The following is a 23,890-nucleotide window of genomic DNA, read 5'->3' on the forward strand; positions in this document are numbered from 1 at the left end:
TATTTTCAATATTTTGTTGCGAATCCTTTGGAGGCAATCACTGCCTTAAGTCTGGAACCCATGGACATCACCAAACACTGGGTTTCCTCCTTCTTAATGCTTTGCCAGGCCTTTACAGCCGCAGCCTTCAGGTCTTGCTTGTTTGTGGGTCTTTCCGTCTTAAGTCTGGATTTGAGCAAGTGAAATGCATGCTCAATTGGGTTAAGATCTGGTGATTGACTTGGCCATTGCAGAATGTTCCACTTTTTTGCACTCATGAACTCCTGGGTTGAATCTGGGCTGAAAGTATATACCGGTACACTTCAGAATTCATCCGGCTACTCTTGTCTGCTGTTATGTCATCAATAAACACAAGTGACCCAGTGCCATTGAAAGCCATGCATGCCCATGCCATCACGTTGCCTCCACCATGTTTTACAGAGGATGTGGTGTGCCTTGGATCATGTGCCGTTCCCTTTCTTCTCCAAACTTTTTTCTTCCCATCATTCTGGTACAGGTTGATCTTTGGCTCATCTGTCCATAGAATACTTTTCCAGAACTGAGCTGGCTTCATGAGGTGTTTTTCAGCAAATTTAACTCTGGCCTGTCTATTTTTGGAATTGATGAATGGTTTGTATCTAGATGTGAACCCTTTGTATTTACTTTCATGGAGTCTTCTCTTTACTGTTGACTTAGAGACAGATACACCTACTTCACTGAGAGTGTTCTGGACTTCAGTTGATGTTGTGAACGGGTTCTTCTTCACCAAAGAAAGTATGCGGCGATCATCCACCACTGTTGTCATCCGTGGACGCCCAGGCCTTTTTGAGTTCCCAAGCTCACCAGTCAATTCCTTTTTTCTCAGAATGTACCCGACTGTTGAGTTTGCTACTCCAAGCATGTCTGCTATCTCTCTGATGGATTTTTTCTTTTTTTTCAGCCTCAGGATGTTCTGCTTCACCTCAATTGAGAGTTCCTTAGACCGCATGTTGTCTGGTCACAGCAACAGCTTCCAAATGCAAAACCACACACCTGTAATCAACCCCAGACCTTTTAACTACTTCACTGATTACAGGTTACCGAGGGAGACGCCTTCAGAGTTAATTGCAGCCCTTAGAGTCCCTTGTCCAATTACTTTTGGTCCCTTGAAAAAGAGGAGGCTATGCATTACAGAGCTATGATTCCTAAACCCTTTCTCCGATTTGGATGTGAAAACTCTCATATTGCAGCTGGGAGTGTGCACTTTCAGCCCATATTATATATATAATTGTATTTCTGAACATGTTTTTGTAAACAGCTAAAATAACAAAAACTTGTGTCACTGTCCAAATATTTCTGGACCTAACTGTAGATGTATCACTGGAATAAATGTCAAACTTTCAAGATGCCATATGATGAACCTCATTCACAAGAGTTGACGAGCCATCCTGAATATCTACCTGAATACTACATGGCATACTGAAACTTGTGTCCAAAGTGTACAAAAGTGCTCCATACCCATGATGTGTAATTTACAAACTTGGTGTCTTCTCATGCATCAGATGGGCATTTCGGCCCAGGGGTATCAGGTACCTCGGATTCCTTGTTAAGTTTGTTTTTTTAATGATCAGAAAATGTCCTCCCTTCCGGGATCTTGGAATCAGCATATGATTTGCCAGGCTGGCACAGATGATGTCATGTTAAGCCAACAAATCAACCCGTGAACCAGGAAGCTCAGGAAATTTGCGCAGCTCGTGCAAATGGCCAGAGAATACTGACCTGGACCATGGCTGTGTAAAGTGATCTGCTCATCTTTACACGCAAGCGTTGTACAAATTAGGGCATACTGACTAATACAGGTTGGTCATTGGCCGGTTTCTTGAGACTAAACACAGAACTCACCATTTTTATGCATTACGGCTTCATGCTGGACAGAGTCAGTCTTCTCTTTGCTAAACCAAACCTTCTTATGCTCCACTGTCTCCATGGGTAAGCTTGGGAAGTGGTTATGGGCTTTAGACTTTTCTAGTTCTAGCCTGGAAATCTTCTCCTGAAGAGTCTTCAGTGCAGACATAAGAGCTGTGGCGTTAACAAGTCAAATAGTTCAACGTCTCATCATAAAAACAGAACAATTAAAATAAATAAAAAAAAATCCAAAAGAACCCAAGAAGAATATAACGATGTGCAATAGATCATAATTAATGTTATATTATGTGTGTATGTTAGATGGAGAAATGGAAGCTGGTCATACATAGGTTAGATTAATGGCAGTAGAACCATCCAATTTCAGTGATGTTGGCCTATCATCGAATGTCTATGGAGGCCTTACGACTCTCCCCCAAGAGATGTTAGGGATGTGAAGTATCAGGCTTTTTGATTTCAACATGCCCAATATTTTTGTTTTCAGGGTAAATAAGCCATCGCAAGAAGTGTCTGGTACAAGCTTATTTTCCCCTCTTCGCATGCAGGCTCAGCTACCCAGGCGTATATATGTGTATGGGGAGAGAGAAAAGTCAGGAGAGATGGTTATCAGCTGAACAAGTATTTATAAGATACCTAATGTGTATGGCAAGCCTTAGTATGCCGAACCTACATTAAGCTCAGATATCCCCTTGTACATATAGATGTCGAGGCGACTAAGCAAATGGCTCTTTATGTTCTTGCATAATACGAGCTGAAAATCCCCCTTTTCTGTAAAACTGTGATTTCTCATTTTACCTGCGCTATTTGGAGCCTCAAGAATATCATATGGCTGAGGACTGTGGTGGTTTAAAGCAGATGAGATCACTTTTCTTGAAGATGAAGACTTTGACTCAAGAATATCCGAAATGGGAATAGAATTAGGAGGGTAACAAAAGCTGGTTAGGTAACTGTCCTTCAGCAGAGAATCCATTTTAGGCTAGAAATAAAGCAAATGAATCATTAAAATGGAAATAATGGATTATACTAAAAAGGTAAAAATTCTATTTCCATTAGCTTAAGGGAACCTGTCAGGTGCAATATGCACCCAGAGCCACAAGCAGTTCTGGGTGCATATTGTTAATCCCTCCCTAGCCATACCTGTATACACTAGCATAGATAAAGGGATCTTTAGAAAAAGTATTTCTAAAGATCTTTCACCGTATGCTAATGATGGACGGCACTAGTCCCCTGGGCGTTATTTCCCCAGACTAGCCGCCCTCTTAGCATGTTAGCACGCCCACAGGGGTGTACTAATATGCTATTCAATGCAGCGTCATGTGCGGTGCCGAGCATACCTGTTTTCGCGCTTCTGAATGCCGGGCACTTCCAGTTATGAGCAGTATTAAACAGCGTGTACGCATCCCGGCTTCAGAGATGTTTACTGCGCATGAATGGAAGTGCCTGGCATTCAGAAGCGCAGTCACAGTGAACACAGGTACACATGGTACAGCTTGTGACATTGCATTGAATAGCATGTTAGTACTAGGGCTGTGGAGTCGGAGTTCATTTTGGTGGGGTTGGCATAAAATGGACCGACTCCGAAAATAGATAATAAATTGGGTACAGTAGTTCTATGCAGAATGTGCTGAATATTTTTTTCATAGGAACTTGGGAAAGTTATGAAATGTCCTATAAATGGCTGCATTCACACACAGCGTTTGTGCTGTGTTTTTTGAGGATACGTTTTTCAGCTGCAAAAGCAGATCAGCTTTTTAAAAAACCGCATTACCTGAAAGGTTTTTGAGCTCATAGATAATATTTTCAAATGTATGGCAAACCCTCAGGTAACCCTAAATGAAGGTCAATGGAAACAGGTGGCTGAATTGAAGGAATTGCTTAATCACCCATTTACCGTGACTAAAAAATTACAAGCTGAGGATTTAACTACTGGCATTTTCATAAGGGAGTGGAAGAACTTGCTATTTTGCATGTTCCAAAGAGGAGGTTTAATCGCAGATGGCATTTCTGCTTCAATGAAACAGAGAGACACAGCTATTGGAAAATAAAATTCTTCTGGCAGCTATTTATATGGCCCCAAGTCATCGTATACTGCTTGACGATCAACAGCTTACTAAAGGAAAAGAAGCTCTGACTGAGGTAGCAGTTAGGATGAGCGGCTACAGGACTGCCAGGCGCAAGAGGACTTGGGGCCTGACAGTGCTACTGCTGCCATATCTTCATCCTCATCAGATGGAGTTTAACTTTGACAAGTATTTGGATGACATGGAGCAGGCAAAGCGTTGCCGCAAGGAAAAAGATTTCACTCAGTCTCCTAAAGCAAGCAGATTGACCAGATTTCAGTAACATTTTTCACTTGCTCTCAAATAAAAAGAAAAATTCAACCGTTCATCAAAACTGACTGTGCATGAGGCAATTCCTTTATACCCGTCAATTGTTAGAGATGCCGCCCATGTGGTTACGGCTTTGCCTCCAACCCAAGTTAGTGTAGAGAGGTTCTTCTCTAGTCTTAAAATTATTAGGTCAAATTTGTGGTCATCTGCGAAGGAGGATCTGATGGAAGCAATTCTATTTCTTACAACAAATTCATAGACTGCACAAATGTTATTATGTTGAAAAGTGTTTCATGCCACTTACATAGTGTTATATATACACATATACACACACACATATACATATTATATATTATATATATATTATATATATATATTAATATATATATATATATATATATATATATATATATATATATATATATATTAATATATATATATATATACACATATACATATTATATATTATATATATATATATATATATATTATATATATATATTAATATATATATATATATATATATATACACACATATACACACATATATATATATATATATATATATATATATATATATATACATACATACATACATACATACATACATACATACACACATTCAAATTTATATATATATATATATATATATAAATATATATATATATATATATATATAAATAAAAATATATAAATTTGAATATATTATATAAATATATAAAAAAATCTATATTACATAGTGTATTGCATATTTACAATTTATTACAGTTTGTGTTCTAAAGTTGTATTCCAATAAATATATTTTGTTCTAAATATTTTGATTATTGTATCATAAAAATGATTAAATGTCTGATGTTCAGATTGTACTACAATTTATTTTTCACTTAAATATAAGCAATATATGTCGAAGTCGGTGCAAGGGAAATTGAAGAGTCAGTCGCTGGTTTGGCTTACCGACTCCACAGCCCTGGTTAGTACACCCCTGTGGGCATACTAAAATGCTAAGAGGGCGGCTAGTCGGGGGATATAACGCCCTTGGGACTAGTCCCCGTGCTCATTAGCATAAGATAAAAGATCTTTAGAAACACATTGTCTAAAGATCTCTTTATCTATGCTAGTGTATACAGGGATGGTTAGACAGGAATTAGCAATATACACCCAGAACTGCTCGTGGTTCTGGGTGCATATTGCACCTGACAGGTTCACTTTAAAAAGGAACCAGTCAGCTGATTCAGGCTGCCTACGCCACAGACACCAAGAACCAGACCGTGCTCCACAATTGTAGCGAGTTATAACTTTCTCTAAAACTCTTCAGGTTTTCAGACAAGGTATCATTTAATTCACCGCTCTGGCATTGTTTTTCAGCCGTGGCGTACTGCTTTTAACCCAAAGTCACTGCCCTTAGTATTATACTCAACCTCCAGCATCTTTACCTTTATTCTGCATAGCTTCACTCGTGCGGCGCCAAATTGTGATTGTAACTTCTAGCCAGCCAGAAGTTAAGTCACAAACTCTCAATGCAAGTCTATGAGAGCCAGAACAAGGATCTCATTGAGATGCATTGAGTTGTGAACTCCGGTGGCCTACATGAAACACTGGAGTGCCGGCAGATCACAAACAGCCGGCGACCAACCCGAGCGGAGCTGATAACTGATGAATCTGCTGAAGGGGAGTATAACACTAGGAGCAAGGCACTTAGATTTAAAGCACTACTATAGCGGTACAATAAAAAACCTGCTGGTGTGGTGCTTTAACCCCTTAACGACCGCGGGCAGTAAAATTACGTCCTAAATGACATAATCTTACTGCCCGCGGTCCTCCGGCGGCAGCATGCCGCGATCGGCACACATCTCAGCTGATTTTCACAGCTGAGATGTGTGCCTGCTAGGCACGAGCAGAATCGTTATCTGCTCGTGCCGATTAACCCCTTATATGGCGCTGTCAATACATGACAGCGCCATTATAAGCGCGATTGCGGTAAGCATTTACTTACCACCCGAAACCGGAAGTCACGTGACGCGATCACGTGACTCCCGATAGTTGTCATGGTAGCACAGGGTCATGTGATGACTCCTGTACTACACATGACTTGGTTTCACTTTCGCTGTGCCCGGGGCACAGCAAAAGAGAAAGACAGCGTATCTGCTGTTTACAGCCTTGTGGCTGTGATCAGCAGATACTGCAGAGCGATCGGAATGTTGATCGCAATAGGCCCCTAGGGGGACTAGTAAAATAAAAAAAAAAAGTTAAAAAATAAGTTTTAAAAAATTAAAAAAAAACAAAAAAACCTAAAAGTTCAAATCACCCCCCATTCGCCCCATTGAAAATTAAAGGGTTAAAAAAATAAAAAATATACACACATTTGGTATCGCCGCGTTCAGAAACGCCCGATCTATCAAAATATAAAATCAATTAATCTGATCAGTAAACGGCGTAGCGGCAAAAAAATTCCAAACGCCAAAACGACGTTTTTTTGTCGCCACAACTTTTGCGCAAAATGCAATAAGAGGCGATCAAAACGTAGCATCTGCGCAAAAATGGTACCGTTAAAAACGTCAGCTCGAGACGCAAAAAATAAGCCGTCATTGAGCCTAAGATCCCGAAAAATGAGAACGCTACGGGTCACGGAATATGGCGTAAAACGTGCGCCACTTTTTTCGGACAAACTTCCGATTTTTTTTTAACCCCTTATATAAAAGTAAACCTATACATGTTTGGTGTCTACGAACTCGCACTGACCTGAGGCATCACACCCACACATCAGTTTTACCATATAGTGAACACAGTGAATAAAATATCTCAAAAACCATAGTGCTATCGCACTTTTTTTGCTATTTTTCAGCATTTGGAATTTTTTTGCCATTTTCTAGTACACAATATGGTAAAACTGATGGTTTCATTTAAAAGTACAGCTCGTTCCGCAAAAAATGAGCCCTCACATGACCATATTGACTGAAAAATAAAAAAGTTACGTCTCTCAGAAAAAGAATGGCGAAAAAAAAAAACGGAAAGCGAAAAATCGGCCGGTCGTGAAAGGGTTAAAGAACCTTTTCACTGCACTGCTATAGTTGATTGAAAGTATTCCTATGTGTGTACTTAATGAAAGACCTGTCAGTCTACTGCAGCAGTGTGAGAAGAATATGGCCACAGCTCTTCAAACTATGTCTGATTCATACTGCCCATGGTTTGGGCAACATAAATCAGCTGACAAGTTACTTTTAAAGCAGACCCATCATTTCTTTAGACATGACCGTTTTATTAAAAGGAATCTGTAATCAGGTTTTTGCTCTGTTTTCAGATAGAAGCATGATGTAGAGGCAGAGATTCTGATTCCAGCGATGTGTCTCTCACTGGGCTGTCTACTGAGGTTTTAATTAAATCCCTCAAAAGACAAAAAAAATGTACCCTGCTTCCTTCCTCACTATTTTAAGGCTACCACAATAAATTTGGAATTTTATGGATGGTGAGTGTTACTTTTTTTTTTTTTTTAGAGTTTTTTTTCTTTTTTGCATGAAAAAAAATCACACACTTTCAAGTTAAGCACGACTAGTCCTGGTTCATTAGCATATCATGAGGTCATCTATCTATAATATATACAGTGGAACCTTGGATTACGAGCATAATTAGTTCCGGGAGTGAGCTCTTAAACCAAGTTACTCTTATATCAAAGTGAATTTTCCCATAGGAAATAATTGAAAACACAGACAATTCATTCCACAACCCAAAAATATTTGCTGTATTTATACAAACTTATTAGATTAATACAAAATAATGTACTGTATTCATATAAAATTACTGTACACTAATACACAATACTGTACGGTAAAAAACATAAAACAAAACAAATTAAACTGCACTTTAGCTTACAATAGAATTCTTGGTGTGCGAGAGGTACAGTACAAGCAATGTGCTGCACTGGTTATTATCAATAAGTACAGTACTGTATCCACAAATGCAGATTGATAGACATGCTATATAGTATATACTGTACAATGGTATACTGTATACAGTACATATGTACAGAAAGTTACCTCCAGAGCGGGTCAGAATGCGGTGAAAGGACAGAACCGGAAGTGTGCACGGTGAGTATTTGCTCTTTTTGCAAAGCATTGCTCTTAAACCAAGTTACAAATTTGTAAAATGCTTTGCTTGTCTTGCAAAATGCTCTCAAACCAAGTTACTCTTAGGCGCTGTGCTTGCGTTTTTTCATGCGTTTCCGCAGCGTTTTGAACTGCAGCGTTTTAATGCCAAAATGCATGCGTTTTGAATTTCAAGCAAAGTCTATGGGAAATAGGGATTTCTTGTGCGCACTTTGCTGTTAAAAACGCAGCGTTTTAGTTGCAGAAAATTTGGCAAAAACTCAGTGTTTAAAGAAACAGGTCAGTAGTTTTTGCCATTTTGGCAGCGTTTTTCTAACATTAGAGTCAATGAGAAGTTGCAAAACGCAATCTACTTCAAAATTCAAGAGTGTAACATGCTTTTTTGATGCAGAAAACATGCTTTTTGGACCAATTAAATGCATGCGTTTTTGACAAAATATTAATGGCATGATATGTCCCTTTACACACACACACACACACACACACACACGAAATTAGATGTATGAAAATCAACAAATAAATGTAGTTTTATGCATAAATATTAGCACGAAGTTATCATTTTATTAAACTAAGCCAATTTTTGTATAATTTTAATATTTGTTAGCATTTCTTTCCTTTTTTTAGATTGTTTTTATGTTTAATCTTTATTTAGCAGTGTATTTGTAGTCAAAACGCATCTGATTTTAAGCAGAGAAAAAGCATGTAAATCGCGGTAAAAACGCAAGTGTATTTATAGCGTTTTTGTGGTCAAAACCAAATTTGACAAAAAACATTTCTGCCAGAGGATGCGTTTAGAACTGCAACTACCTTGACGCAAAGTGCGCAGATAGCCTAAATCCAAGGTTCCACTGTAATATATCACCGTCGCAGCTATAGCCACAAAATTTTGCACACTCACACGTCTGGACCCAAAGAGCATCATACGCTATATTGAGGCGAAATTTTAACTCTGTGCATTCCAATTTACCAATCAATTTAGCCCCTATCTACATAATGGGGAAAAAGTGAAACGAAAAGTATTGGAGGCAAATTGACAGCTGCCAGATGTGAACAAGGGGGACTTAAAGAATGAGAGCGATGGCGCCAAAGAGTATATACTGTACAGTTGCTAAGGTGGGGCCCAGACATGGGATACTCACCACAATCGGGGATATGAACACACACACAAAATACACCACACACAAAATACACCACACACTACCACGTGCTTGAACACATATACCACCCTCAGCACACATTTCACCACACATACACCAACCTCGCCACATAATCGCCCTAAAACACACACAAGTCTGGTATTATCCTTCAAAAATAAAAATAAAAATTGGATTAATAAGCAACCAAACTACAAGAACAACAAATGTACCACATAGGAAATACGGCAGCTCTCAGTCACATGACCTGTCTATTATGTGTATGTGTGAGCTAATATATACTGTCGGGGGAGGGCTTGCTGTTGCCTGGAGATTTATCAGGCTGCCAATAGCAACCAATCACAGCTCAGCTTCTATTTTGCTACAGTTAATTAATCTGAGCTCTGATTGGTTAATATAGGCAACAAAGGACATTCTCAGTATAACAAAGCTTGTGTGAGGTCATAGGATGTCAGTTAGGGTATGTTGATGGAAAGGCTGATGTCAGTCACATTACCTCTATGTGAGAGGATATAGAAACTGTCAGTTACAGACGATTTTTACCACAATAATGCCTCATAAGAAAAGGAGTTCCTTGGCACGAATGTCAGCTGATGCGAAAAGAAAAGCTGCATTACGGGCCAATGAAAAATGTGAAGACCGAGAAACAAGGCTGACACACATGAGAACAGTAGCTGCTTCCTCAAGAGCCAATGAACTTTCTGAGGAGAGAGAAGCGAGGCTTGCAGACAAGAGAACAAGAGCTGCTTCCTCAAGAGCCAATGAGTCATCACAGAGAGAAGGCCGACTTGCCACTAAGAGAATTGCTATTTCTTCCACCAGAGCACAGGAAATGGTTGGAGATTTGAAACATGCTGCCTTTTGTTACCAGTCAGACATAAACTATCAGGATCATCCTAAAGTTCAGATAGGAAAAATGGATGTGGTCTGCATGTACTGCAGTGCCCTGAAATCGAAAGATGAACCCCCAGGTTTATGCTGTGCAAATGGCAAGATAAAACTTCCACCTCTCCTGTCACCACCAGATCCCCTAAAGTCTCTGATGACAGGTACCAGTACAATATCAAAGCATTTCTTGGACAACATTAGGAAGTACAATTCCTGCTTCCAAATGACATCATTTGGTGCAACAAAAGAAATGTTTACAACAGGATTTATGCTGACATTTAAAGTGCAAGGACAGGTTTACCACTCAATTGGGTCACTGCTTCCATTACAAGGAGAAAACCTCAATTTCTTCAATTCTTCTTCATGGGAAATGCAGAAGCAGAGGCTCAGCGGAGATGCTCTTTAATTCCTAACACTCGCCTTGATATTGTCACTATTTTGCAGCAGTTCCTTCACTCCAACAATCCATATGTTCAACTTTTCAAGACTGCACTTGAATGCATGCCAAATGACGATTACAAGGTTGTCATTCGAGCTGACAAAACACCACAAGGTGAACATCGGCGACGTTTCAATGCTCCCACATTTGATGAGGTAGCCATCTTTATTGTAGGTAATGATTTTCAAAGCCGTGACATTGTGCTTCAGAAAAGGAACAATAGTTTGCAACGAGTAGCAGAAACTCACAGGTCCTATGATGCTCTGCAATATCCAATCATCTTTTGGCAGGGACAGGATGGCTATCACTTTGGAATACATCAGACAGATACTACAACAGGCAACCCTTCAGGAAAAAAAAGTGTCTGCCATGGACTTCTATGCATACATGATCATGACAAGAGTTGCAGAGGAAAATCACATCTTGAGATGCAGACACCTCTTCCACCAATTTATTGCTGACATGTATGCAAAGATTGAGAGTGAACGTCTTTTATATATCTGACTAACCCGGGTAGTACAGCTAATATATTATATATACATACACACAGTACAGACCAAAAGTTTGGACACACCTTCTCATCTCTAGAACAACTGTTAAGAGGAGACATTGTGCAGCAGGCCTTCATGGTAAAATAGCTGCTAGGAAACCACTGCTAAGGACAGGCAACAAGCAGAAGAGACTTGTTTGGGCTAAAGAACACAAGGAATGGACATTAGACCAGTGGAAATCTGTGCTTTGGTCTGATGAGTCCAAATTTGAGATCTTTGGATCGAACCACAGTGTCTTTGTAGAAAAGGTGAACGGATGGACTCTACATGCCTGGTTCCCATCGTGAAGCATGGAGGAGGAGGTGTGATGGTGTGGGGGTGCTTTGCTGGTGACACTGTTGGGGATTTATTCAAACTTGAAGGCATACAGAACCAGCATGTGTACCTCAGCATCTTGCAGCGGCATGCTATTCCATCCGGTTTGCGTTTAGTTGGACCATCATTTATTTTTCAACAGGACAATGACCCCAAACACACCTCCAGGCTGTGTAAGGGATATTTGACTAAGAAGGAGAGTGATGGGGTGCTATGCCAGATGACCTAGTCTCCACAGTCACCAGACCTGAACCCAATCGAGATGGTTTGAAGTGAGCTGGACCGCAGAGTGAAGGCAAAAGGGCCAACAAGTGCTAAGCATCTCTGGGATCTCCTTCAGGACTGTTGGAAAACCATTTCCGGTGACTACCTCTTGAAGCTCATCAAGAGAATGCCAAGAGTGTGCAAAGTAGTAATGAAAGCAAAAGGTGGCTACGTTGAAGAACCTAGAATATAAAGACATTTTCAGTTGTTTCACAATTTAAGTATTTCATTCCACATGTTTTAATTCATAATTTTGATGCCTTCTCAAATATGTTCAATAAACCCATCCCTGTAACATCTGAAGAAGTGTCTAAAAGGCCTAAAAGGCATTGGGGCAGTATAAAAGTGTAAGGGACCTTTCTTTTAAATGTGTGTTCACAATATCTCTCTTCTGACAGCTTCCACAATATTCTCTATAATTTAGAACATTTGCTCGTGACTGAATGGGCTCACGACTTGAGAGATCACACTGCAAGGCTACTATTCAGTCAAAAAGCACGATTTCTTAAAAAAAAAAAACAAAAAAAACCCCAAACATTAAATTTCTTCTATTTTTCCCATGTCTTCTGGTATGAAGTCAGTGAATTCTAACTTACAGATCACTAACAGTCTAGAAGCTAATATTGAATCCCTAGAATAAGCAGATAAATCCTCTTCTTGTTTTCATTCTGCATGACTCATTGAGAGCTTTCACTTCATCACTTTAATGAAGAGTGACTTCACATTTCCAGGCATAAGGAACTATTTTAATTGTCTCATTGATTCTATTTTAAGTTTTGAGATATTTTTTTCACAGTATTTGCGTTAGTCTTCATCATGAAATTCAACAGCCACGCCATCTGTGTAAATAATATGAATCTTGCAGAAATTAGCATATTCTACCATAAAATATAGACAAATTAAAAGTAGCTTACGACAGATGGTACAAGGATATCCTTCAAAACAAGGTTACGTCATCTGTTGCCCATGAGAAAGTGAATATGCATATTTCTCAAATTTGTTAATAAAAAAAACAAAAGCAAAAAAAGCCATGTCAATTTAAAAAGGTGCACCAAAAAAAAAAACAAAATCTAAAATCTGTTGCATTAGTAAAGCTTAAAAGAAAAAGAAATCTGTCACATCAGATAACACTATTAACCTGCTGATATAGGGTTAAAAGCAATCTGTCAGCAAAATCCACTCTCCTAGGCCGTCTATATGGGTATGTAGGTCATAGGAATCTGAATAAAAAGATATCTTATGAGCGATCTGATGTGCTATTCCAGAGAAATCCATGTTTTTCTTATATGTAAATAGGCTGTTGAGATCAATAAGATGAACACTTCTCTCCCTGAAAGCGGGTGTTATCAGTGTGAGACATATAATGACTGACAGTCTGCTCTCATATCACACATAAGGCAGGAAAGCGGAGCTGACAGCACTGTGACAGGACAACTACCAATGTGTTTGTAATAAAACAAGGTTTAGCTCTCCTATAGTGAGTTAGCTCTGCTCTCACTGCAGAAGTGTTTGTGATTATGGGAGCAAAGTGTCAGTCATTACATTAGACGTGTAATGCCCCCTGGAGGCAGACGCTTGGGTAGATCTGTGTCCAGCCCAAAGATCTTAAGAACTTATATACATATAAGAAAAAAAAATGTTGATTTTTCTGAAATAAGATATCAGATAACAGGTATCACTTTACTCAACTTTCTATGATCCGTATGCCCTTATACATGGCTAGGGGCGAGTTGATCCTGATAGATTTCCTTTAATCCTAAAAGGTTAGAAGCGTTATGAAAGTGCCTGGTTGCTCTATAGAAAGTGCAGCACCTGAGAGAAAACTTTACTCCTTCCGGGAGCCGCCGGCTTTCAGTTAGCACATACCAGCATGGTTACAGTCATGGCTCAAGGCATTGGAGTGAAAGCTGCAAGCAAGCTATGGCAGTTTGGCTGACAGTCAGCTCTGCACTGATCAGCGTTTTTCATCTACAGCTAGATTACACAGCACAATTTTCAATCACTCTATACAGGCTGCCGATCAAACGCTCGCTGATGGAGTGAAATGATCTTTTGGTTTTCACAAAACATACTCGTTCTTGGCAGCATTGTCCAATGCACTGTCTGTTGTGGCTGCCTATGTGCATAGAACATTGTTCAGATGTAAACAGGTTAAATGATTGTGGATCAGCAAACTTTTCTCTGTCTTGCTCACTAACCGAACCCTTCTCGTCCTAAACCAAGCACATAAAGGATCACAAAAACGGTTTTCGAACTGTTCTTTCAAATAATTGTCAGGAACAGCACTCCTCTGCCTCCAATCGTAAGGGCAACTATGCAACTGACTGATGAGTGATGGATAAAGCAGTGTCAATTTCCACTACTAGGACAGTTGTGGAATTCACAGTGAGTGTATGGTATATACAGCTCCGAATCCAGTACATGGATTACATTATATATACCCATACATACACTATATCACAAAAGTGAGTATACCCCTCACATTTTTGTAAATATCTTATCTTTTCATGGGACAACGTTGAGGATATGACACGTTGATACAAAGTAGTCAGTGTACAGCTTGTATAGCTGTAAATGTTGTGTCCTATAAATACAGTGATGAGAAAAAGTGTAACAATCATATCTCATCACTAACTACAGCTTGAGCATGAGACTACCTTCATTTTATAGACAATTATCTTGGTTAGCTCATACATAAATTTCACTTGCAACTATTTAACATATAATTAGTTATGCACATTCTTGTCATGTCACTGCATAGTTACTGTTTTGCTCCTTGTGTTACAGTTACATAGTTAGGTTGAAAAAAAAAAGACCTAGGTCCATCTAGTTCAACCTTCCTCCACCAGTTCTATATTTAGTCACTAAGTCATTTATAACCAACAATGTTGTGTGTACTGAGGAAATCATCCAGCACTTTTTTAAAAGCTGTTATAGTATCTGCCATTACTACCTCTAGTGGTAGGGCATTCCACAGTCTGACCGCTCTAACTGTAAAGAACCCTTTCCTATTTAGCTGTCGGAATCGCTTTTCTTCCATTCGCAGTGAGTGCCCCCTGGTCCTTAGTATTGTCTTTGGAAGATATAAGTCATGTGCCAGTCCTTTATATTGACCACACATGTATTTATACATATAAATGAGATCTCCTCTGAGACGTCTTTTTTCTAAGCTAAACATATCTAACTTTTCCAACCTGTCATCATATGTGAGGCCTTCCATTCCTTGAAATAGTCTAGTTGCCCGCCTTTGAACTAACTTCTGAATGTCCTTTCTAAAATGTAGAGCCAAAACTGGATCCCATATTCCAGATGTGGCCTTACAAGTCATTTATAGAGGGGTAACAATACGTTGGGATCACGGGATCTAATCTCTCTTTTTATACACCCTAAAATATTGTTTGCTTTAGCAGCTGCTGCTTGACATAGAGTACGGCTGCTCAGCTTATTTGTAATTAATATACCCAAGTCCTTCTCCTGTTCTGTAGTCCCGAGTTTACTTCCATTTAATGTATACGCAGTTATAGGATTACTCTGTCCTAGGTGCATTACTTTACATTTATCAACATTAAATCTCATTTGCCAAGTATCTGCCCATTCTGACATCTTATCCAGATCGTTTTGTAATATTGTACTATCAAGGTCAGTTTTTAATATCCTACATAGTTTGGTGTAATCAGCAAAGACTGACATTTTATTAATAACCTTGTGGATGGGATTGATAGTAAAGAGATTAAAAAGAAATCGGTCCTAGCACAGATCCCTGCGGCACCCCACTGCTTACTATAGCCCCGTTAGAGAATGTTCCATTTATGACTACTCTTTGTTTCCTATCTTTTAGCCAATTCCTTCCCCAGTTGCATATAGTTTCCCCTAGTCCTTGCTTCTGGAGCTTTAGTATAAGGCTATTATGTGGTACAGTATCAAATGCCTTTGCAAAGTCCAAATAAATCACATCAGCTGCATTACCGATATCCAGGTTTGCACTTACCCCCTCATAGAACCCCAACAGGTTGGTTAGACACGACTTATCTTTCATGAATCAATGTTGTCTGTCAGTTGTTATATTATTCTCTGCAATATATTTTTGCATGTCATCCCTTAAAATGCCCTCAAAAACTTTCTTCCTGTATACTACAAATTGATTCCCAAGCAAAAGCTTACTGCTTCGAATTCCCCACAATCTTATGGTGCATCCCAGTGATAAGAATAACTGTTTTCTGAACTCAAAAAAGAAAACTAACATTGTCATGATGTTGAGGAGAGCCTTTCCAATAAATACTTAACCTCTTTACAAGGTATTGTGGGAAATATGTCGATTTGCCTTACATAATTCAGGTTTCAGATCATACACATGACACAGATTTAAAGATGGCTGCCATTTCCTGTTCTCCACACCTTGCCTGGAATGCAAGGAATGTCCAGATGTAAGAAGACCACCATATAAGGAAAGACCCACTGGCTAAGCTAGAGGACCAACCCACAGATCAGATGACACCATGGATTCATGCACTGAAGTCAGACCTGCCCATCAACAGCAACACAGATCTCCCCATTGGCAGCCCATGAACTGTCCCACTAAATGGGCATATCTGAACTTGTGTACGCCCCTAGCCTATGTCAGAGACCGCACGGGTTCTCCTGTTCGGTGCCATCTTTACTGTGATCAAGAAGAGATTTCACATCCGACTGTGTATGGTGTGAATTCTTTACGCATGCACTTGGTCTACACCAATTAGGCCAGGCAGTAGGCAACTAGTGATCTCTGGTTAAGAGTTCATCCTAACATTAATGGCGCCCCACGTGGGGCTAATAGACGAAGACACCTGAAATCCTGATGAACCGGCAACTGGAATGGCATGACGTGCTGAACACCACAGGAATTTGATCAACTCCTAACAAGAGCACGGTAAGTCTGCTGATTTCTCATAATCTGTAGTCTTCCCTTGGTCTCGTCTTGGGGCCTAACGCTGGACGTGAAATGGCTGGTACGGATACCATTGGGGCTTAGTGCAAGCTTGGGTGATATAATTGGTATGAGGTGTCTTGGGGTCTAGAAAGTGAGCTGGACGTGAATCGGCTGGTACAGGCACCTTGTAGCCAGGGGTGACACCATTGATGTCTTTGTGAATAAAGGACCATGTAGGAACTGGGCAGGGACACCGTGACGAAGCGTCTGCTGCAGACTTAGCAAAACTTTACTTAGTGTTCAGTTGTGAGTCATCTCCCATGTCTTTTTTTGTTTGTTGGTGTTTTTTTTTTTTATCTTGGCCTGCACAGAGAAAGATTGCTGGTTTGGTGTTGTTTATCTTGAGAGAAAAGATGGAGAAATTGATAAAGTTGTGCCGGAAAAAGCCAGATGAGAGTGGACTTTGTTGGGATGTGGGGACTCTAGGCCGCAATTCTGTGATAAACCATGTGGTATTCCTGGTGGCAGCCATTTTAGGTTAGATTTTAAAATGGTGGATGAAGCACATGGTGGCCGAGGCATGCATGGTTTAAACAAACAAAGGAAGTGAGTCGAGGTATGTGTGAAGAAGATCTTGTGCTTTGTAAATGTTTGAACATTTGTGATTTTGTAAAGTGATTTATTTGGACTTTGCAAAGGCATTTGATACTGTACCACATAATAGCCTTATACTAAAGCTCCAGAAGCAAGGACTAGGGGACACAATATGCAACTGGGTAAGGAATTGGCTAAAAGATAGGAAACAAAGAGTAGTCATAAATGGTACATTCTCTAAATGGGCTATAGTCAGCAGTGGGGTGCCGCAGGGATCTGTGCTTGGACCGATTCTTTTTACTCTCTTTATTAATGACCCTGTGGATGGGATTGATAGTACAGTGTCAGTCTTTGCCAATGACACCAAACTATGTAGGATATTAAAAACTGACCTGGATAGTACAATATTACAAAAAGATCTGGATAAGATGTCAGAATGGGCAGATACTTGGCAAATGAGATTTAATGTTGATAAATGTAAAGTAATGCACCTAGGACTGAGTAATCCTATAGCTGCGTATACATTAAATGGAAGTAAACTCGGGACTACAGAACAGGAGAAGGACTTGGGTATTCTCATTACAAATAAGCTGAGCAGCAGCACTCAATGTCAAGCAGCAGCTGCTAAAGCAAACAAGATTTTAGGGTGTATAAAAAGAGAGATTAGATCCCGTGATCCCAACGTATTGTTACCCCTCTATAAATCACTTGTAAGGCCACATCTGGAATACGGGATCCAGTTTTGGGCTCCACATTTTAAAAAGGACATTCAGAAGTTAGAGTCAGTTCAAAGGCGGGCAACTAGACTATTACAAGGAATGGAAGGCCTTCCACATGATGACAGGTTGAAAAAGTTAGATATGTTTAGCTTAGAAAAAAGACGTCTCAGAGGAGATCTCATTTATATGTATAAATACATGTGTGGTCAATATAAAGGACTGGCACATGACTTATTTCTTCCAAAGACAGTACTAAGGACCAGGGGGCACTCACTGCGAGTGGAAGAAAAGCGATTCCGACAGCTAAATAGGAAAGGGTTCTTTACAGTTAGAGCAGTCAGACTGTGGAATGCCCTACCACAAGAGGTAGTAATGGCAGATACTATAACAGCTTTTAAAAAAGGGCTGGATGATTTCCTCAGTACACAAAACATTGTTGGTTATAAATGACTTAGTGACTAAATGTAGAACTGGTGGAGGAAGGTTGAACTAGATGGACCTAGGTCTTTTTTCAACCTAAGTAACTATGTATGTAACTATGTAACTATGAACAATAGACTGGGTAGACTACTATATACTTAAAAACACTTATTTTTATGTCTATCTATAATTAGACTAAGATCGTAGACATATATGTGTGTGTATGTATATATATTATCTATCTATCTATCTATCTAATAAATAAATAAAAGTACAGACTACAGAAAAGAGGGGAGAAAGTTTGAGCAAATGTTAGGTCAGTTTTCCCTTCTGCCACATGCTCCAACAGAGGAAAAATGGTGGATGAAGCACATGGTGGCTGAGGCATGTTTGAGACAAAGAAAGGAAGTTAGTGGGGTGAGGTGTGAGATAAACCACGTGCTATTCCTGGTGGCAGCCATTTTAAGACAGAGCAGGTTTGTAGTCACACCCAAGATGTGAATGGAATACTACATAATTGGAGAGAAAAATGAGTGTTTTCAACTGTAGTTGAACCAGGACTGTGGATATGTGAATATGTGTGTATATAATATATATAAATATGTGTGTGTGTGTGTGTGTGTGTGTGTGTGTGTGTGTGTGTGTGTGTGTGTGTGTGTGTGTGTAAAAACACAGACTATAGAATATAGGGGAAAATAGTTGAGCAAAAGGAAAAAAAAAAAATTTGTTTACCCTCCCTTCCCACATGGTCCTATTCTAGCAAAGAGACTGTGTGCTGTGCAGCCATTTTTGTAGTAATTAGATGAAATGAGTATTTGCAGTGTGAGACTAAGGCTACTTTCACACAGTGTTTTTCCATCAGGCACAATCCGGAAAAAAAACTGATAAAACGGATACGGCGTCGGATCCGTTTTATCCTCATTGATTTGCATTAGCGCCGGATTGTGACTGATGGCCTTGCGTTGCATCCGGCTTTTGCCGGATCCGTCGTAATTGTCTAATGCGGCGGCCGGATGGAACGTCTCTTGTAACGTTTTTTGTCTCTGCCAAAAAACTGCATTGTGCCAGATCCGACGTGATACGGCATGATTTACAATGGAAGCCTATGGACGCCGGATCCGGCGTAATGCGGCAAAAAACGGATGTGGCCGCCGGATTAGTTTTTGTAAACTGAGCATGCTCCAATTTATTGACAAAAACGGATCCAACAAAAAAAAAAAAAAAAAAAAAAAAGGATCAGGCGCATCCGTGTTTTTGCATATTCTGCGCCGGATCCGTTGCATCAGGCACTTGCCGGATTGTGCCTGATGCCAAAAAACGTGTGTGATGTGAAAGTAGCCTTAGGGATCAATTTGTTAAAGTCCATTACAATATTAAAAATGATAGGTTAGGAAAGCATTAAGATAAAAATTCATAAATAACGTCCCTTTGCAGTAGAGGTCATGATAAATAAGTAAATAATAAATATTCCAGTTATGGATCTGATAGAATAAATCCTGAGAGTTGTATGAAAAAAAAAAAAAAAAAAAATCAATAAAAGATATATATATCCCAAGGGAGGAGAGAGATTTGGCATCTTAATGTGTCCATCAGAAGGAGGTGGCCTGTTTGCCTTAGTGGGAGGAGGAAAATATAGGTTTTTCCACTAGAGCTTCAGGTTACAAGGGGGGTGTTATTCCTATCTAAGTTTCACTTTACAGGGGGTTTCTTGTGAAAAGAGCAGCCCAAGCATGGTCATGTTTCTTAAAAAAAAAAAAAAAAAAAAAAAAAAAAAGCGGCTTTCTGCATTTAATTCATTGCAAATTATATTGGAAAAAGGTCATAGACAATAGTTTTTTATTTTACTAATTTTATCCTAAAGGAATAAAACTTAATTGTGGAAATGTTTAGATTTATTGGTAGATACAAGAGCATAGAAAGCTGTTTAATCAGATGGATTTCTATGGTAAATCAGCATTTTATGGTGATTTGCTTGGAAAATTAATTTTTAGTTCATGCATCTGTTGCCAGATGGCCAGTATGTATAGAAAAGTAATAGTATTCATGAACAGAATTATCACAGAGATGCTGAAAATTTGCTGATAATTTCCTCAATTTTACTAATATGGACGTCGCTCTATCCAGAGGTTGTGTTGCATTAGTGATAATCATCAACTTTATTAATAATCTTATTAATAATTTTAATAGTATAGTACAAGGTATGTGGATGATTTATGGCATTCCGTTTTCATGATATTTAATGTCTTGAATAATCTGCTTTCTTTTTAAAAGGAAATGCAGATTTCTGTGGTTCAAGCGAAGGTTGAAAAGTCATTGAAATAGTTTTCCATTATAAGTTACAGATAAATAATAAATTATTATTATTAAGTTACAGATAAAAATAATATTTACGGTGTTCCCAGTTAGGTACAATCTAAACAATGTGATTTTTATGCCTAAATTCAGAACTCCGGGGCCACACACTTTTTGAATCTAATTATGTTTTGGATAATAGATTCACAAAAAGGGGGGGGAAGATGATGTGGAAAATCACACATTAAGGTTTTAATTTGTTCATCAATTGAGTTTGTCTATTACATTTTCTTTATATTTTTATCTGTAAGGAGGATACAGCAGACATACATATATCTCATGATTGCTCTGATGTAACAAGAATTGTCAGGTTTTGAACATGTCTCAGATGAGCCTATTATTAATGCAGATTTTAAGTTTTTCCGTAGATGGATCCAGATACCAAGATGCTGGTTGATTCTACACTGGATATGCTGGAGGTTAGGCAACATGAGGTAATAAAAAAAAAAAAAAAAAATTTAAAAATCGAACCACTCGCTTCTCTCCCATCGGAATAGGAGAACGAGATGAAGATTTGGGATCACTGTGGTTCGTAGAGCGGACGGGGGTAAAATAGTCAAATGTGGATTGTGACGTGATAAACCTATAAAGACCGTAGAGTGGGTGTGAGCCTAGGTGGAGGCTCTCCTGTTATCAAAGAAGCCGGTGACTGATGGAGCTGGAGGAGATGCTCGCACAGGTGCCGACAACAAAGAAGCAGTGAAGGGGCCTAGAGTTGAGAGTCCTTTACAAATGCAGACCAGTACCTTACCTCGGTGGCTCCTGTCACGTCCATGACATTGATCACCATTTGTGTTTTTAAATCCCTACAGAAACAAGTGATTCAGCAAGGAACGGAGTGTGAGACGCAGGGAGCCAGCTGACTGAGGAAGGTCTGTGGATAAAGGGCGGTAAGCTTTCTCTGCCATGAGCGCTCTACTCAATAATGGCCCAGGTAACCAATGAACACGTGACAAAGGTGTTGGGATGGACAAGATATGGGCAGCACCACTGCTCAGTACCCAGGTGGCCAGACTCACCCAGTTTTGTAAGATGTGTGCCTATTAAGGTAGAAAAACTGTAAAGACCTCGTAGCAATACCCCCTTCATCTGCTCTACTGCTCCAGTGATTGCAGATTAGTCATATACATCTTCCATGAGTAGGTTTATATGAGTTTTGTGCGTTTTGTGTGAATTTCTTTTCAGGACTGCTCTGAAACATATCCAGTATGGAAACGTTACTGCTGAAAAACTCATGATGCTGGTGGTATGTAAAAATGGAGTTCCAAAAAGTGGAAAAGTGCATATACTATAGCAGAGGTCATTATAAAGAGATCTTACAGTATCTGGGGATTAGCAGCTATTATGAATAGGCTAGGAAACTGGCTACACTAATGGTCCTCACCTGGGGATGCCCCTGATGAACCCCTGTCTGCCATTGTGAAGAGGGGAGAAACGCGTTGGGCTTCTTTTAATCTAAGTTTCTGACAAATATGCGTTTATTTTTATTAGCCAGAGTGTCAATTAGACAGTGGAGGGTCTGTGATTGGACAACATCTCCTCATGACTTTACCTGGCCTTATTATTATTATTATTATTATATTTATACAGTGGGTACATGTTATACATGTGAAATATTCAATCTGTTTTAGGGTTTGGTCCTTGAATTTGCTAGATCATATTGACTTAAGCTACCAAACAGCTATTTAAAATACAGGAGTTTGAATATTTAATCTTTGGGAATTAATTGGATAGATAGATAGATATATATATATATATATATAATTGCAAATTGACGCCTTTTTATCCCTGGTATCTCATGGTTTCTATATTCCCTCACTGACATTAGCAGCATGTATTAGCTTAGCAGTGTAGGGATAGGGAGGGTGAGCCGTCGGTGAGCGGGGGCGCCAATTTGCCTTAGGCTTCCAACACATCCGTTAAACACGTGCGTGTTTGGTCTGTTTCCGTATAAACCGGAGACACGGACAAACGTGCACCAATGTTAGGCTATGTTTGAGGTCACACGTGCGTTATTCCATAATATCCGTGTGTGCGTGTACGTGATCCGTATGTGTTTCCGTTTTGCACGGAAGCATGTCTGTTTCTTGCAGGGAACACGCACACGGACCCAATGAAAGTCAATGGGTCTGTGCGCACAAGTACGTGACACGGATGCATCTCCGTATGCTCCGTGTACATTTTGTGCTTTTTTGTAGCGATGTCGGTCACTCTTTCTTTTCCTGTGTATGTCGGTCAATCTCCCTCAGTCCGTCGGTCGGTCTCTCTCTGTCTTGTCTGTCCCTCTCTCTGTCGGTCAGTCTACCCCCTCTCTCATACTTACCGATCCCCGGCGCAGTGCTGCACGGCTGTTAAATAAACCCCGGCGGCTTTTACTATTTTGAAAAAGCCGGCCGCTCAATCAATCTTGTATTCCCTGCTTTCCCCGCCCACCGGTGCCTATGATTGGTTGCAGTGAGACATGCCCCCACAGTGAGTGACAGCTGTCTCACTGCAACCAATCACAGCCGCCGGTGGGCGGGTCTATACTGTGCAGTAAAAAAATAAATAAAAAAAAAAAACGACGTGCGGTCCCCCCCCCCATTTTGATACCAGCCAGGGTAAAGTCACACAGCTGAAGTCTGGTATTCTCAGGATGGAAAGCTCCACATTATGGTGAGCCCCCCCAGCCTAACAATATCAGCCAGCAGCCGTCCAGAATTACCGCATCCATTAGATGCGACAGTTCTGGGACTCTACCCGGCTCTTCCCGAATTGCTTTGGTGCATTGGCAATCGGGGTAATAAAAAGTTAATGGCTGCCCATAGCTGCCACTAAGTCCAAGATTAATCATTGCAGGCGTCTCCCCGAGATACCTTCCATGATTAATCTGTAAGTTACAGTAAGTAAACACACAACGAAAAATCCTTTATTTACAATAATAAACACTAACAAATACCCTCGTTCACCAATTTATTAAGATCCAAAAAACCATCCA

The 23,890-nt window shown here is 39.7% G+C and overlaps 1 protein-coding gene across 4 annotated transcripts in view; it reads right to left on the reverse strand.

The window, feature by feature from the left end:
- CEP57L1 (centrosomal protein 57 like 1) overlaps positions 1–23,890 on the reverse strand; it is a 67,524-nt gene that overhangs the window by 30,838 nt on the left and 12,796 nt on the right. For 2 of the 4 annotated variants that reach the window (XM_075338358.1, XM_075338356.1), the window contains exons 2-3: positions 2,677–2,857; positions 1,861–2,037 (exon numbers count right to left, since the gene is read on the reverse strand). In XM_075338358.1, coding sequence (XP_075194473.1) covers positions 1,861–2,037; positions 2,677–2,851 — 352 coding nt within the window. In that variant the 5' untranslated portion in view covers positions 2,852–2,857. Of the gene's footprint in view, positions 1–1,860; positions 2,038–2,676; positions 2,858–9,677; positions 9,730–23,890 lie in introns of those variants that run through there. The other 2 variants (XM_075338357.1, XM_075338359.1) reach the window with 2 other exon arrangements.

The sequence above is a fragment of the Anomaloglossus baeobatrachus genome, chromosome 3 (assembly GCF_048569485.1).
Source record: "Anomaloglossus baeobatrachus isolate aAnoBae1 chromosome 3, aAnoBae1.hap1, whole genome shotgun sequence".
Taxonomy (NCBI): domain Eukaryota; kingdom Metazoa; phylum Chordata; class Amphibia; order Anura; family Aromobatidae; genus Anomaloglossus; species Anomaloglossus baeobatrachus.